At 41.9% G+C, this 17,690-nt stretch overlaps 1 protein-coding gene across 2 annotated transcripts in view; it reads left to right on the top strand.

Moving 5' to 3' along the window:
• The window catches only part of LOC146673302 (kinesin-like protein KIF1C), a 32,094-nt gene that overhangs the window by 2,778 nt on the left and 11,626 nt on the right, over positions 1-17,690 (top strand). For both annotated transcript variants that reach the window (XM_085390017.1, XM_085390024.1), the window contains exons 2-15: positions 12,115-12,240; positions 13,217-13,293; positions 13,445-13,523; positions 13,871-13,971; positions 14,083-14,148; positions 14,224-14,402; positions 14,751-14,862; positions 14,950-15,027; positions 15,135-15,200; positions 15,296-15,374; positions 15,646-15,724; positions 15,843-15,991; positions 17,310-17,429; positions 17,561-17,688. In XM_085390017.1, the coding sequence (XP_085246143.1) occupies positions 12,135-12,240; positions 13,217-13,293; positions 13,445-13,523; positions 13,871-13,971; positions 14,083-14,148; positions 14,224-14,402; positions 14,751-14,862; positions 14,950-15,027; positions 15,135-15,200; positions 15,296-15,374; positions 15,646-15,724; positions 15,843-15,991; positions 17,310-17,429; positions 17,561-17,688 (1,419 nt within the window). In that variant the 5' untranslated portion in view covers positions 12,115-12,134. The remainder of the gene's footprint in view (positions 1-12,114; positions 12,241-13,216; positions 13,294-13,444; positions 13,524-13,870; positions 13,972-14,082; positions 14,149-14,223; positions 14,403-14,750; positions 14,863-14,949; positions 15,028-15,134; positions 15,201-15,295; positions 15,375-15,645; positions 15,725-15,842; positions 15,992-17,309; positions 17,430-17,560; positions 17,689-17,690) is intronic.

Here is a 17,690-nt window from a genome sequence, read left to right as displayed (position 1 = left end):
CCTGAACTGGTCGTTTGCTACAAGTCACTAAAGATACAGCTCATGTGACTCACTCTGTTCAGGTATTTACTTTGTATACACGGATTAAAATTGTCTAATGTTCATCATACAGTGTAAAGCAGTTTCTCTGGGAATACATCTTTGTTTTAACGTGTTTTATTAACACAAAATAACAATGTTAACATTTGTCAGGCCTTTGTTTACTGTATCTACATCAGCCTGAGGGGGAAAAACGTTGCCCTCATCTGCTTTTGTCAGTCCTTCATTTTCATTTGTGATTAGTCAGTTACTGAGTCAGTTTCCAAACAGCCGCTAATATAATGTTTCTGCATTGAGAAATCACAGCTGAGGCTCGTGTTTCCAGTTTCTCCGTGCCGCTCAGTCCTGCACCGAGATGATCCAGGTGATCAGTCGGGGCTGTCTGCGTGCTTTCAAGTGCATTTCTCAGCTTTTATTTTGAAACTTGTGTTTACTAAACTGCCAACAAACCGGCTCTTTCAAAGAACTGCCTTTTATCTCAGCCTCAGGTTGTTTACTCACCGTTACATCAATGTCATAGCTGTTCATGTGACCATAAGTATGTGGACGAATGGACTTACTTCATCCCAGAAGCGGGAGCGTTAATCTGCTCATTGTTTACAGATGTAGTCGGCTTAAATCCTGCTATTACCTGCTGAACTTTGCCCTCAGCATGAGCACAGGTGTGTCCACATACTTCTGGCCCCGCAGAGTTCAGCATATTGAGACTCTCCTCTGCCGCTACTCATGTCGGCCTTGCTAAAGTTAGCCCAGGAGGCTAAAGCATTTCTCAGCTGGCATCTGAGCTATCTCTGTGTGTGTGTGTGTGTGTGTGTGTGTGTGTGTGTGTGTGTGTGTGTGTGTGTGTGTGTGTGTGTGTGTGTGTGTGTGTATTTTTAGCTGCATGCTGTTTGAATTCTGCTCTGACGTTATTGGGTAACGCCACAAAACCTTAAACAAACCGTCTCCTCGTCATGTCAGAGTGTGGATATCTATCTTTGTTTGTGGTTTAGATGAGGGAAATGAGGACTATTTCGCTGGTCCTCACTGTCTGAGAGAGGAAGTATACACATGTCAGAGGCTGGGTGGTGCTTCTCAACCATAGACTGTAGATAAAAGATGGATGTAGTTGTATGTATTCAACCTAATAGGTCAAATGTAGATTTTTGAGGACTTCATCTGAGCTTTTTATCCTTTGCTGTCTTGGTGTTTGATGACTGAGGGGAGGACCTGATGGAGAAACTGGTGACTTGTCAGATCCTCCACCCTAAATCTTCACTCCTTTCCTTCACACCTCTGTCATCCTGTTTGGCTCAAACCAACGACTAAGACCATAAACTCATCAGAAATGTTCATGGAGCTCAGAGTTCCCTCACTTTATATATTTAAAGGTAATTTAATTAAAAATAATCTGTCTTTCCAAAAAAAAAAGTTTTTCCAAAGTCTGTGGGTAGTAGAGGTGGGAATCACCATACATCCCACGATACGATATTCCTACAATACTTAACGCACGATACGATATTATTGCAATTTTTAAAAATATTTTGCGATATTCAGATTCTGTACATAAAGGTAAACTTTATCAATATTCATTTATCTAATATCAAACACTCCGTCTTTCTCTCATTTCAGTCAGTTTTATTGTTGACAAACTGAACGGTTTGTATTACAGTCTAGTCCAACTTAACTGAATGCAACCATCTGGTACAATTACAGCTATTCTGAACTATGCAATTTAGGAAAACTATGCAGCCCATTCAGCAACTGAAGAATTTGAAAGTAAATTAAAACAAAATAGAATTTTACATTAAATAAAAAAGTTTTAAACTTAATTAAAATAAAACATGTCTTAAATTAAAATAAGTAAACCGTCATGTTTATTGATGCCAAAAAAAAGTTAAACACATTTGGACAGTAAAGGAATGTCAGGGTTCTTGCTCAGAAAAAGGATCAACGTGCTCTGAAGTCAGAGCACAAAAACCTTTTTTTGTAACAAAATATCGATTTCTGCTGTCCCTGTATAGATACATTATTAGCAAGCGAAATATCACGATACTACGCAGTATCGATTTTTTCCCCCACCCCTAGTGGGTAGTTGTGTAAAATAATCGTGACCGAAAATGTTGTTTATGATTTTGGCCTCCACAGACTGTATATAAAAGATGGATGCATTGTTTTGATCAGGCGACTATTTTCAAAATAAATAGGTTATTTTCAAAATAAAAGCTCCAGGACATTGCAATTGAACAGAAGTGGTTCTTTACAACTCTTTAAACTCCAATCATCAAACACTACTGGGATGCTATAATGCTGTGAAATTTCAAAATAAAAGCCCTCTGGTAGTTTAACGAGTTAATGGGTATGTTTTAAGAAACAAATCTTAAAAACTCAAAAGCATGTTGTTTAGGTCTTTTCATCATTTCATGTTTTTTGATTAACTTCTCAACCACCGTCTCCATTCAGGTTTTGTAACCAAACTATTCACCTCCAGCTTTTCAGCTGAAAGCTGCAGACCGAGTCTGCCATAACAACAGTCTCACTGCAATTTCTCCACAATTTATAAAGTAAAGTTTGGTTTTTTTTCCCCAGACCAAGAACAGCACATTTCAGTATTTCCTAACAAAGAAAGAAGAAAGCAAAATTAAACTAGCTTTTGAAAAAAGTTTTTGTGACCCCAAGCGTTCCCTCGCTGAGTTGTCTTACTGTTAACCGTTCCCTGGAAACAGCAGGATGCTTACAGGGAACATTTGATAATTCTTCTTTGTCGGTTTGTGGTCAGAAAGTTGAAATGGTTCCTGAAAGCTTCAGATCACAGTCAGAGTCAAGCTCATTAGTCACCACATATACGATACACATAGAAACTGGGAGGAGTGACTGGGAAACCGGAGACTGCAGGTGGATGCTGGGGCGGAGGAGGGGTTAAAAAAAGCAGTAGGATCTGCCTAACCTGCAGATCCTGCAGGTTACACCAACACTGGGAGGGTGTTTGGTGGAGAGGCAGGAGCTGTCTGTGCAAACAGCTGTTTGTAATGTAGTGAAAGAAATGAGCTGCAGCACTGACGATGAGCACATGCAGAGTTTATTTAATGCAGTCTTCTAGGAAACGTGCTGGATTGCCAAATAGAGTCGTTCCATGCATGTATGAGTGTTGTGTTGCAAGAGTTGAAACATCACTGGTGTTTTCAGAACTCTGGTCCTCAATATGAGGCCTGCAGACCAATGGTGGCCCCGCCAAACATCCACATTATGTAAAGCAGCACAACATGAGACTGAAGGAGAGTCTCTCTTCAGGTAAAGTTCTTCTGTTTGAGCCGTCACCAGTCTAAACCTTCCTAGCATAAACAAATTCATGTGGCGTTAAGAAATACCGCCTCACTCATGGTGACACCATCAATCAGTACAAAGCTGACAGCCACCAGCCTGAGCCAGCATTATTGTCTGAGCAGACATTAATCATACGCACATGGCATCCTAAAACTGGCACTCATTCAACATTTTTGCAGCAGAGCGTCACTGCTGCTGGTTTCTGATGGAAACAAATATGGCTGCAGCGGATTGTGGAGGTGATTGGAGATCAAGCATGAGCCTGACTGCAAAGCGGTAAAGTTCAGCCTCCTCCTGCCCACCTGTGTTTACAGGTTTCCTGCTTCTTCTCTTAAATCTCTAAACTTGTTAACCAGCAGCTGTTCCCAGGTAATCCGATTACTGATAAGGACCACAGAGAAGAGAAAAGCTCTTTTATGAAGACTGAACACTGAAACACCATTTAGATGTTTCCTTATTCATATGGAGAAGAGAAAGTTTGAGGAAAAGAAAGAAAACTAATGATTGCCGAAGCTTAATTTGTGTTGATGACTTTTAGTCTGATCGGATAGAAAAAAATGATGCTTCAGTTATGATGTTTGGACTTGTTTTTCCTCTGAACAGACATCAAACTGCAACCTGACAAACAGGACAGGATGTTTGCTGCAATTAGTTAATGACTTTATTTGGTTTGTCCCATTTCCTGTTTTGTCTTCTTCTGTCTGAGGCTGTTGAAAGCTGGAGTCTTAAACTACAAATGTTGTTGTGTACATATCAGGCTGGGCTGCTCCGCTGCTCCATTTTAAACTTAAAGTGAAACTCATGTTGCTCTGTGGAAGAAACTTTGAAACCAAACTGTTCCCAGATGGCTGAACTGGTTTCAGCTTCATCTTTCTGTCAATCCGGCTCAAACTGACCTGCCACAACCTGTCGGGGAGTGAGTCTGGGGCTTTTAGAGAGAGGGCTGGTTTTATAACATAAGACCAAAGGAGAAAAGTTTGCAAAAAAGGAATGCAAGCATTAAAAGCTTCCTTTGGATCGTCTTGTTTTTATAGTCATTAGAAGCCAGTGGTTCTATATTTAGATTCGTTGCACAGCTGTAATGTCAGAGTAAAAGGACCTGTTGTTTTGATTCAACTCCTCAAACATCAGGACTCAGTGCTGTTCTCTCTCATCTGCAGGATTTATGCCTATGTTGGACCAACAAATAAAGCCATGTAAATAGAAGCCCTTTAGCTTAGTGCAGCTTTTTGAAAGTGTTTGAGGCCTGATGGAAGATGGAAGTCATTGACTAGTACTGACTGTAAACTGATGTATTCATGACCAACTAAAATCATAGACAGTTATGAAAGATGCCAAAGCTACCATGTTGGATTGTTGGAGTCGGAGCTGATTGTATTTGGTTGAGAAGGTGGTCATCAGCCATCTTTGTTATCAGTCAGGATCACAGCTGCTACTTAGTGTTAACTAGCATCCATCCATCCATCCATCCATCCATCCATCCATCCATCCATCCATCCATCCATCCATCCATCCATCCAGTTCAGGGGTCAGGGGAGCATTGTAGCCTCTCCCAGCAGTCATAAGGGAGAGGCAGGCTGTGTTGAGGCAATTTCACCTAACAATACCGGAGCTCAGAGTCTTGGACAGCTTGTGCAAAGGTCATTGTTTATTCTGTAAAGTTGGAAATCGCAACGTGGAAGTCTATGGGGACTGAATCACTTTTTGGAGACTGCCTCAAGTGGCCACTAAAGAAACTGCAACTTTGTTTTCCTGCTCTTGGGGAGTTTGATGAGTCTGACTGTGTGTAAGTGTGAGGCTTTCATTATCCACGCTGAGTCTGCACTGTTAATATCTCCCACTGCACTGAAAGCAGCACGGGGTTCCAGGTCATGTGACCAGGATGCAAAGCCAGCTCTGATCAAACAGTGTAAAAAGTTTTGTGCAAACTGGGCGTCGAGTGCAGCCGATGGCTATCTTTAGCTTTCTGTGTGTATATGTTACCATAGGATGTGTGTGTGTGCGGTATGAAGACCATTCATTATCACATTCCTCCACAGAGGCCGGCACATGGGAGCGGAGCTGTGGGAGTCTGAACACATGACTGTCAGATGGTGATGATGTCTTTACAGCAGATCAATAATCAACCCGTGAGATGTTTTTCTCTGCAGGATGATCCCACAGAAAACTGAACGGTGTCCTTTAATCTGTGAAGTTTTTTATGGAAACAGTGTTTATGAATAAACTTCAGTAGAGTGAAGAAATCCACACGTTTCCAATTTACTCAGGGTTTAATGTCTGAAGTTAATCGAGCATAGATGAAAACAGCCACTCGTTGCATGTGCAGAAGTCACCTGAGAATCTGTCAGTTTTTAAGTTTTCTTCAGTATCACATTAATAAAGTGAACTGTGTCCTTACATTTATGACTTCACTGCATAGAGGTGCTGTTCAGGCCTCATTCGGCTTTGTTTAAAGTGGTTTTTTGGATCATTTCTGTCCTGCTTTACATGAAGACGTGTTTAGTTACTGGCTAAAGTTTGCATTTGTCCTTCACTCAGTGATCTGAGGAGACTGTGCACGGTGGAAGGAGTTTGTTTCCTGTATGCTGAGCTGTCATGTTGTTGTTTCAGGGTGTCACAGCGATATTGCAGCTGTGACAAACACAGAGATGCGTTTGTGCAGGTCCTCGTTTAAAGGACTACAGAGTCTGAATCAGGATGTTGGAGGGGTCAAAGTGTATTGACAGCAAGGTTTACCTGAGATGTGACGTCGGGGGAGAGCTGGCCTCCTGCTGCTGTTACCACTGTGACTCCCAGCATCCATCACTCTTGGTTGGCCTGAGCTCCACTCCTGCGAGTCCATACCTATCAAGTTTTTGATAAATGTTTAAGAAAACCCCTACAGTCATTCTTTAGATGTTTTTTGAGGGAACTGATGACAGCAGGGACCTGAAATTTTGCATGTTTCCCACTAAAAACAGATTTTTTTCTTCTGGAAGATTTCTTGAACCCCTGTGAAGGTTATGTTGGAGGCTTCTGATCCAAATATTATTCTGGAGTTCAGATTGAGATCAGATTTGACTTTTTAAACTAAAAAGTTGTATGTCTTGAACTTGTTCACCAAAGGCTCACTTTTACTCACCTTCAAGTCCCACTCACACTGACCTCATAGTAACCACCTGTTGCTAGGGGAAAATGTGCATGCCCCAGCTGTGTGTGTGTGTTGCTGACTGTCTCCAGGCTTGTGTGACTTTGGCCTTACTCGTCCTACAGCACACAGCGAGTTTACTGACTGTGTTTACAGACGACTGCTCCTTTTATTGATTTCTCTTGCTGAGCGTCCTTTCCCTTACGTTCTTGCTGTTGTTCAGAAAGCCGAGTCTCTCTAAGGTTACCTGGGAGCGCGCAGGTAGCGTGAGCAGGTAAACACAAGCGAGCGCGGGACTTTTCCATTTTCCCGTCAGTCACTTGAACTCTTGTTATTGGTGAAGTTTCCCAGGTCGTGTTTATATCTGCAGATGCAGTTTCGTGTTTCAGGCTGAGATGGTTATCGTCACATGACGCCATCAGAGAGGCATCCGATCGCCTCACGTTCGTCCTCCTTTCTTTACCACCTTTGTGTGAAAACTTGTCTTTGAGTCTGAGCTGCTGCTTCAGTGCAGAGAGAGACAGATGTTGAGCCTGAGACGGATTCTCTGCAAGACTGCGGCTGCCTCTGTTTCCAGACTCCTGCTCATGTGGTGTGACTCTGTGTGTGTTGTGTAATTTCTGTCTGAGTTCGCTCTGTCTCTGTCTGAGAGGTAGCTGATTGGCTGGCAGACGATCCAGCTGGTTTAGCTGTGAGATTAAAGGCGAGAGCTGCAACAACGAGCACGGCTGGATGTTTTTTCCCGTGAAGCTGGAAACCTCTTTGTTTCCCTGCATGTTTAAACAGCTGGTTAGTCTGTCCAACAGCAGCTCGACCAACCGGGCCTGTTCCACCGCAACACTCTGAATCACTCCCTGTGTGTGTGTGTGTGTGTGTGTGTGTGTGTGTGTGTGTGTGTGTGTGTGTGTGTGTGTGTGTGTGCTGGGATGCCTGTGGCGTGAAGTCAGCGTTTCTGCCGGGCTCTATGGTATGAAGGCTGCTTGCTCACCTAGAGACACACACACACACACACACACACAATCCAGTATCTGTGTCCACCATCTTGTCTGTTAGCAGAGTAAACACACACACACACTGTAGTTGCTGGTCTGTGTGCATGCTGCATTCACTGTCCCCTTACAGCAAAGGACATTTACAATCATTAGGAGTTCAGTTTAAGTCATTAAAGTTTAAAATAACTCACATCTGTTCACATCTGTCTGTGATCAGCTGTTGGTAAAGGAGAAACCACGAGAGATCAACAATAATCTTTAAATGAGTTAATTAATTATAATAATTAATTAATGGTGTTGACAGGCACAAAATATGTACATTAAAAATGTCAAACAAATATTATCACTGGAAATTTTAAATAATGAAGAATGAAATAAAGTATTAGGAAAGTAATACCAGATATTACTGTTTAAAAATTGTAATTGAAACTGGAACTCGTTTATTTAAAAGGGCAAAAAAATGTATGTGAAAAACCAAAAATTATTACAAATATTGAAAAATATCTTGAAAATGAATAATTTAATGTCACAAGAAATGTCAGAGCAGTCTATGAAATGTTAAGAAAATGTAAATAACGTGTCTTACACAGGAAATAAAGGATGTTTTAACAAAGTAACAAAGTAAAAGGAAATTTTCTATAAATAAAAGATAATATAAAAAATGTAGTTTTTTAATTGTGAAAATTGGAAATCCCTTAGAATTTCTTATATTATTTTTTAAATTAAAATGAAAATTTTTATTGTAATATTGATAATAATAATAATAATATTACAATTTCAATACATTTAAAAATAGAAAATAAAAAAGCTTTATATAAAAGGTCATAAAACATTAAAAACGTTTGCAAAAACAGAAAAATCGTAAAGTATAACATAAAATCATTTAAATGTAGGGTTGCATGTAGGGTTAAAAAGTATTTAAAGAATTAATACAAAGTCAGAAGCAGAGGTGCTGCAGATGCTGCAGATGTTGATGTAGCTGTGTGGAAATGTGCAGCGAGACTGACGGTGCTGATCAGAGCGATGATGTCACAGTGTGTGTGAAGAGCTGACCACGATTTGAGGACCATTGCCTGCGTTTGTAAATGGCGTCTGGATTTGTGATGCTTGAGGAAACTCGTGATGTTTCATATTAATAATGATCACATTACTCAAACAGAAAAACCTGTAAAACCTGATCACAGAGTTAAATAAAACTGGCTTCAGACTGAGCCTGAATAAAAACAGTCCAGCCTGAAAGGAGCTTGTTTGAGGTTTATTAGTTGTTTTCCTGCCGCGTGTGTTTAAATAAATGACACAACTGTAGCTTTCATAATGTTGAGCTGCTCTGTGTTTAGTGTTAAACATTCCTACGTGTTTGCAGGTTCCACCATTTGAAATAACAGTTTCTTAAATATGTTTTTAGATATTTTTTTTAATCATTTTCATCGCTTCATATTTCCTCTCTTATTCAGGACTGATTACATCATTTCTGAGCATTTAACCAGTGCAGGCAGCAGATAAATATCAGCCACAGACGTCAGTGGATGTTATCGCTGGCATTTCTAATAACTGACGAGCATTAAAGTTTGTGAAATATGAAAGGGGACAAATGTGTGGGGGTTTCCATGGTTTAAAATTCGTGTCAGCAGAAAGAATAACAAACGCGGTCGTAGTGACGACTGATTTGTTGTTTGCTATATTTCACACAAGGAGAGAGAAGAAAAAGTGAAACGATGTTTTTGTTGCTCTTTAATGCCGTCCTGTTGTCCCTGTGAAGAACTTGCTGCCAGCTTTGCTTCAGTATCTCCGGGTTTGATCTGAGAAGCGTCACCTCTGTGCTATGAGATTAAAGGCTGAGATGGAAATGAAATCAAAACTGCAGCAGATCAAATTTACAGCAGGAATGTCAAACAAACTTGAAGTAAAACCGTCCGTTGGTCCTCGGAGTCGCGCTCTGGTTTCATCAGTCTCACTTCACTGAGACGACACACAAAGATGATTCGCTGCTGCTTTGGTTTAAACATGTGTGATGCTTCAGTGCAGTCAGCAAAGGCAGAAGTTGGGCGCCGCTTCATTTGTTTCTCTTTGCATGAGCATCCCCATACTGACATCTCACTCAACCACAGAGGAAACAAACCAACCTGATCTGAGACAGGACGTCACAGAGACCCAACAATCGATCCCCCGATTCCTGCGCTACACACTCCAACAAAGTCTTATCGTCATTAATGTCGCTCTTATAGTTTTTTATTTAATGTTGAGGAGTTTACGCGTAAGCAGGGGGAAAGGTGTGCATATCAGCGACTAGTTTTAGTGGCGGATTAATCCGTGTTTGTTTCTAAACCTGCAAACGAAGCTGTAGTGTTATGTTTCACTATTTTCCTGAATCAAAAAGGGAACAAGATACAGACAGAGTTAGGTTTACTCGATAGTGAGGCCAGGATTGTACTCAGTTAAATGTACTTCCGAGGGTGGTTTCGTTTTTTTATTTGAATAAATTGTTCAGTAAAATCAGGAATTCATTCACACACAAGCGTCTCCAAAGATGGAATAAATGCACTGATGTTTATATAGCGTGCCTTTCAACTTCATTTAAGCACTCGAGGCTCGTACTTACTACAAGATTCAGTCACTTATTCATACAGACATACAAACATTTTTCTGTTTTATTCTAACATTCACACACTCGGGTGGATGACTCTGAGACAGCTCTGGGTTCAGAAAATTGACCATGGAGGATTTGACATGTAGGTTGGAGGAGCTGCTCCACCACCTGAGCCACACCTGTTTGGCTGATGTCCATTGATGTTCACTAGTTCACTCATTTGCTATTGTGAACGGTGCTGTTGGAACTACCACACAGTTAGTCCTTATATATTTTGTAGGTGGGTGGTGAAGGGGCCTAAAATGCTCTGGTTGAAGCTGGAGTCTGATTGGAGGACAGGGTGGAGGTAGAGCAGATCGTCCACTAGTTGAAAGGTTGGTGGTTCGATCCCTGGCTACTCCAGCGTGTGTGCCAAAGTGTCCTTGGGCAAAATACCGAAGCATTAGTTGCTCTGTGTGTTTATCGAAGTGTTAATGTGAGGTTAAAAGTGCTTAGAGAAAAGCACCTGTGTGAAAGAGACTGGTACTCTGGATTAGAAAGCACTGTGAAACACATACTCAGAGAAACTGAACATTTTTCAGCAGACACTCTCCTTAAGCCTCAGAACGAACTAAAATGCGCTTGCTGTGGATTCATGTGAACTCTGAGCTGAACCAAAGGTTGTTTTTTCAGAGGAGATGTCCACGCTGTAGCATCACGGTGCAGTCGTGTCGCGTTTCCGTGGTTAATCAGTGAGACGACTCCTCTACCAGAGGATCACACACTTTTCATCCACGTCAGATAGTTTTCTCTATAAAACAGTGAAGCGATGGAAACATTAAGTGCTCAGGACTTCCCCGAGTCGCCGCTCAGTGAGCTTATGTTGGAATGTCAGTCATGTGATTATTACAGACCGCCGAGGACGAAATTATAGAGCAGCCGCACACACGTGCTAACACATCAACACCAGCAGACCAATCGCAAACAGGCTGATGATCATCCCACTCTGATAGATGATTGACTGTCAGATCAATAACCTGCTCACTGTTTAACAGACCTCACGCACACACACACACACACACACACGCACGCACGCACGCACGCACACACGCACACACACACGCACACACACACACACACACACACACACACACTGACTGTAACAGTATCTGATGAGGTTCCTTCCCACGAGAACCCGACTGGAGTGTAAAAATGCCCGAGGCGAGGGAGATCGGCATACACTGGCACACAAAGAGACATAAAGGTTTGGGAAAAAGAGGAACAATAAAAAGGAAAAAAGTAGGAAAACGGGTGAAAAAGAGCCTCGTGGAGACGAGGAAGAACAGGAATGTCAAGAGAGGGGAAAGAATGAAGGGAGGAGCTTAGGAGACGCTAATGAAAGGGGGAGAGAGGAGGAAACATTGTTTGAATGCTTCGGATGAGTTAGAGGTAAGAAAGACGAATAAAAGCACGAGAGAAGCTGGGAAACAAAAGCATAACGAGAAAGGGAAGAGGAGAAAAGCAGAAAGATGAATAGAGGAAGTAAGAGTGCATTAACAAGAAAAGGAGGAAGAAAAGGAAAGATGGAGATGAATGGGAGAAGATAAGAAAGGCAGAAACCGTAAAACAGAAAAGAGAAGAAAGAAAAGAAAAGGCAGTTTAGAGAGTCGAGGAAAACTTAAGGACGAGGGGAAAAATAAGCGGTGAGGACTATATGAAAACTGTATGGAAGAGGACAGAGAAGAGAAGGAAAGGAAAAAAGGATGACGGGGGAATGGAAAACTGAGGACTGGAAAAAGAAGAGGAGGGAAAGAAAAGAGCGGGAATGAGTAAAAACCCGGCTCGTAAAATGAAGGGAGGAGTGCTGGGAAAGAGGAGGAAAAGTGGTCTGAGCAGCCTGGAGGTCCATGGAAAAAATAGATATTAAAACCACAATAAAAACAGTAGAAACACGACTAAAGGATCAGCAGAAAGACACTAAAATTGACAAAAGTAGTGAAGAAACCCTCTGTGCTGTGTGATTTGGATTTTGTTCTGTATGTTTATGACGATTTTTTAAACCGTGCTTTCTCATTGGCTGTCCTCAGGTGGTGGGCGGAGCTGAAAAATGGCGGGTGCATCAGTGAAGGTGGTGGTGCGAGTCCGCCCGTTCAACTCCAGAGAGATAGGACGCAACGCAAAGTGTGTGATCCAGATGCAGGGAAACACCACCTGTAAGAATGACACACACACACACGTTCTGTCCTTTAGGATTTATGGGGCCCCTCGCTGAGACACTAACCTGAAGACGTCCTCACAGGATCTGAAACATACAGACGTCCTCAAAAAGATAAAGAAAGATGAACAAATAAATTAGAAACCATAGAAATATATCACAAAGGTTTTTAGATAACGAGAGGCCTGTCACTGTCCTCATAATAAGACACAGCATGATGAGGACACACCACTGGCTAAGAGAACAGAGTTTTTATGATCACCATCTCATTATGATGTAATGAGGATTTTTATTGTGACCTTGAATCATAAACTGTGTATAACATGGATATAGCCTCTACACATATTAAAGCTTCAGGTGTAGCATTGTGGCAGCACCCATGTTGGTGTTTTGGAGGTCAATCTTCTGTCACGAGCGTTAATGAAGTTAAAACTGACCTTCAATTTAAATGCTGTGAACCTGCTCGTCGCAGATTAGCCATGACATCACTGTGACATCACTTTAATGTGACTAAAGAATAAAAAAGTCCCTGAACTGGAATAGAAATAGCAGCATTTAGCTTGAAGCTAACAGTCACTATTGATTTTAATAAATAATGCTGATGCTCTCCTTACCTAACCTTTCTGTGGGTTAGGGGCTTTTATGGCCTCAACGTTCCCATGGGAACGTCATGTGACGTCTGATCCTATTGCTGCATAAACTGACAGACACACACAGGCTGTTTATTAATAGACTTTGCTGCAGCAGGGCTGTTATTAGCAGCTGTGTGTCCATCTGACAAATACTTATATGCAGAGCCCGTCATATATTCTGTGAATGCTGGGAGTGGTCAGTCACATGCGGTTATCCCCACTTCAGTAGTGACACTTTGGTGCCTCCACATTTGAAAGTGAGGAGAAAAGAAATAAAACTGGAGTGTGTCCACAGACTTCTCGTCATGCAGTGAAGGTTGTTTCTTTTATGATTCTTTCCAGGCATCTCCAATCCCAAACAGCCCAAAGATGGAGCCAAGAACTTCACCTTTGACTACTCTTACTGGTCACACACAACGGTGATAACACACTCTCTCTGTCTCACACACACACACACACACACACACACACACACACACACACACACACACACACACACACACACACACACAGAAAACATCAATAGTATAACCCAAAATCAGTGATAACAGTGTGTTTGTGTCCCTGCAGCCCGATGACCCCGGCTTCACCTCTCAGACACAGGTGTATAAGGACATTGGAGAGGAGATGCTGCTGCACGCCTTCGAAGGTAAGCCTGAACGCCCTCTCAGAGGTCAAAGAAGAGCCCAACCTCTATTTGCTATAATGGAAATATTTTTTTTATTAAATTCTAAATTATTTTGGCAGTTTCGGTCCTCCACAGTCCAGCTCCAACTATGTAGCTAATGAGACTAATGGTGACCAGTAACAACGCTGATACTTGTTACTCTACTGATACTGATGTGTAAAATGATACTGTTGTTGCTGATGATGATGCTGATCATGACAGCACGATTATATTCTACATAGGCTGGCTGATGGTCTTAATGTCTAATACAGGAATGAGTTATTTATAATTTTACAATAACTTGTAATGTTGTGGTTGTTGTTTTCCAGGATACAATGTGTGTATATTTGCTTATGGACAGACGGGTGCAGGGAAGAGCTACACTATGATGGGCAAACAGGAGCCTGGTCAGGAAGGGATCATACCACAGGTCATATCACATCATTGCTGCATTAAAATGCTGCTGTCGCTTTAATGTTTGCTGATTCAAAGGGATAACTGATGAAGAATTATATTAACGTGCGTCTGTCTGTGTGTTCAGCTGTGTGAGGACTTGTTTCAGAGAACAGGAGAAAACACAGATCCTGACCTGACCTACTCCGTCGAGGTAAGCCCTCATCTAACCTAGATCAGTTTTAGTTAAATCGATTTCCCTGATTAAACATCATCTTCTCCATCACAGGTGTCCTACATGGAGATCTACTGTGAGCGGGTTCGGGACCTGTTGAACCCAAAGTCCCAGGGCACCCTTCGGGTCCGGGAGCATCCCATCCTGGGGCCCTACGTGGAGGATCTGTCCAAACTGGCTGTGACTGGATTCACGGACATCCGGGACCTGATGGACGCCGGCAACAAAGCTCGGTCAGTTTTCTTCCAGATAATTTCAGAGGTCGAAGTTTTAAAGAAAGTGCAAAAGGCTGCAGATGTCTGAGGAAGTTTGAAAAACATAAACGGTTTCCTACTGGTAACCAATCCACCACATAATACAGCAGCTCTGTAGACTTGTTGTCTATCTTTTGAGCCAAGATCAGATTGATACCCAGTCAGTCCATCACTGGTGATATGTTATTTGCCCATTAGCCGATGTTTCTTATTCTAGTTAGGCCTGGTTAAAACATGCAGATTTGTTATAAATATAATTTTTTTATTATTATTATAAAGAATGAATTGCAGTAACATCAAAATAATCAAGTTCATTTCTGATTGCAGGACGGTTGCAGCTACAAACATGAATGAGACGTCATCCAGGTCCCACGCCGTCTTCACCATCGTCTTCACCCAAAAACGACGAGATCAGATGACCAGCCTGGACACTGAGAAAGTGTGTCTGCTTCTCTATTTTGTCCCCGCGGGGCATTTTCTTCCAAATGTCAGGTCTTTATTTTGATTCTTGAACTTTTCTCTTCAGGTCAGTAAGATCAGTCTGGTCGACCTGGCTGGAAGTGAACGAGCAGACTCCTCTGGGGCAAAGGGCACGCGGCTCAAGGTTGGAGATAATGTGGAGCAATCACATTATGTATCTATTCATGTGCTGCTCATTTTCATGCATCCAGTGCCAGATTCATCATGTATTCACTGTATGTTTGCATGCAGGAAGGAGCAAACATCAACAAATCTCTGACCACATTAGGAAAAGTGATTTCAGCTTTGGCTGAAATGGTAATTCAACACTATCCATATTTACAAGTCAAATAATATCAGATGTGTGCAATGTGGGAGATGATTGCTGACTGCTTCTTGTCTCTGATCTGCAGCAGAGCAGTAAAAAGAGGAAAAGTGATTTTATTCCCTACAGAGACTCTGTTCTCACCTGGCTACTGAAGGAAAACCTGGGTAAGTAGAGCATTGGTAGGTCCAGTGTTAAAGGAGAACAGTAGAAAGAGTCATTTAAGGCTAACAGCCATTAGTAATATTGTCAATACTAGGACCAACGGCATGTTTCTTTGACCAAACTATTAATAAGACTTGTTGTATCAGGACTTATAGTACATCTTAACCTGTCGGGGCTAATAGTACACTTAACCACACAGACATGTATGGAGTTGCCGAGTTAATATCAGACTTAGTTTAAGTACCTTAAAGGTTTGATGTGTGCTTCTTTCAGGAGGAAACTCTCGCACAGCAATGATTGCTGCGCTAAGTCCTGCTGACATCAACTACGAAGAAACACTGAGCACTCTGAGGTCAGTTACTGGGTGTCATCTGTCTATGAGGCTTTTTATGGATCAGTTAATGTGTTTTTAGGCAGCAGATGATTTAGTCAGATCAATATAATCTTAATTCTCTCCGGTTCGGTTCCAGGTATGCTGACCGTGCCAAACAGATTCGCTGTAACGCTGTGATCAATGAAGATCCAAACGCCAAACTGATCCGAGAGCTGAAGGCTGAAGTGGAGCGACTGAGAAATCTGCTGTTTTCTCAGGGCCTGCAGGAGCTGCTGGACAATGCTGGTATGCACACATTTTATACAGAATAATGAACCTTATCTGCTGTTCAGTCTGACGCCCGGGTCCAAATCCTACTTCTTCCAGGTCTTACAGTAAAAGTTTAACATCAAAGTAAGCATGAGAAAAAGAATGAATGAGGCGATTTTCTGACTGAAATATTTGTAAAACTGAATCTTTTCAGCTCTGCTGTTACTTTGGATGTAAAGAAACATTTATTTTGGTGAAGTTGGGCTAGTTGGCTAATGATGGTGGGAAGCTACACAGCTATGGTGATTCTAACACTTCATTCACACAGGCCTGAAAACCTGTGAAAACCTGAGAAATGTCACAAAGAAGGTCCCGACACCCAAACTTTGCTTGCGATTGCTTTGGGTGCTGACAGATTACCTTTGTCGCCAATAGCTTTTATGGAAGATGCAGATTGGTCAGCATTTATTCACAGTTTACTCTCTCTGCTGTTGTGGAACTTGAACTACATTATAACAGCCTCACTACTGAAACCAGCACATTTCAAAAGATGCAGATTTTTCAAGGCAAACGATCTCTGCTCATGGTTTGTGCCACACATTTCACTGCATCTTCCAAACAAACTGCTGGAGACCAAGGCAATCTCTTAAAGAGCAAAGCAGTTGCAGGGCTTTGGTGCAGCACTGTAAATTTCTCTGTAACAAGTTTTTGTGCCAACAGCAATCATTTGGGGAATACAAGTTTTTCAGTTGCAACAGGTGGTTGTCAACGGGTCTCCAGCCCCGTGTGACTAGAGCCTAATACAAATGCATTAGCAGAGGGAAGGAGCAGGGCTATAGCTCATAATCTTTAACTTCAACCAAGAGAAAATGTGATGTTATCTGTTATCTGTCCACAACATGAGGTTAATCATTATCTTGCTGCTGCATGATTTTGATCTCTCCATGTCAAAAAGTGCATGTGCTTTTCTATTGTGAACACTATGCATTGCTAAACACAGAAACGCTGTGCATGTGATACTCAGACTGCACTTCATATAAACATGGAATGCAGTCTGTTTACAGCCTAATAAACTGTACACATCACATGCTGTTGTTCTTTCATTTGGACCTGGTATGAACGGCATGTCTATGTGCAGCAGGCTGTAGAGACGGTTATTTACAGACAACAGCAACTGTGTGTGTGTGTGTGTGTGTGTGTGTGTGTGTGTCTGTGTGTGTGTGTGTGTGTGTGTGTCAGTGAGGATATTTACAAGCTGTCGTTACATAAGCAGGATTGCTGAGATGCCAGCATGTTAGAAATTAAACCTCCTCCTTTTCACTTTTTTCTTCCCTGCTCTCTTTCTGCATTTCAGTCAACAACAACAACAACATCAACAACGGCCCCGGTGGTGTCGCAGGTGCGTCCCCCTCCCCTCTTCAGCTGGCTCTCACATCCAATGGGATCACGCCTGAGAATGGCCCCGCCCCTCCAGGTCACCCTATGTGTTTATGTGGATTATTGGGAATCTAATAAGACCGTGCATTTGTGTTTAATCACTTAAATAAAAAAAATACAAAAGTGGTCCATTATGTTTTTGTAATAAATGTTTTATTTGCTGTGCAGGCGCTGAGCCGGTATCTGAAGGGGACACACCCGCTGACCCTGATCAGCTGATCGAGGATGGAGAGGAAAGGGAGGAGGGAGAGTCCACAGAGAACATCAGCAAAGAGGAAGCAGCTGAGAGACTGATGGT

The sequence above is a fragment of the Rhamphochromis longiceps genome, linkage group LG3 (assembly GCF_057381845.1).
Source record: "Rhamphochromis longiceps isolate RC_006_pf linkage group LG3, R_longiceps_female_GT1.1, whole genome shotgun sequence".
NCBI classification, from domain to species: domain Eukaryota; kingdom Metazoa; phylum Chordata; class Actinopteri; order Cichliformes; family Cichlidae; genus Rhamphochromis; species Rhamphochromis longiceps.
This window is presented reverse-complemented; position numbering and strand designations above follow the sequence as displayed.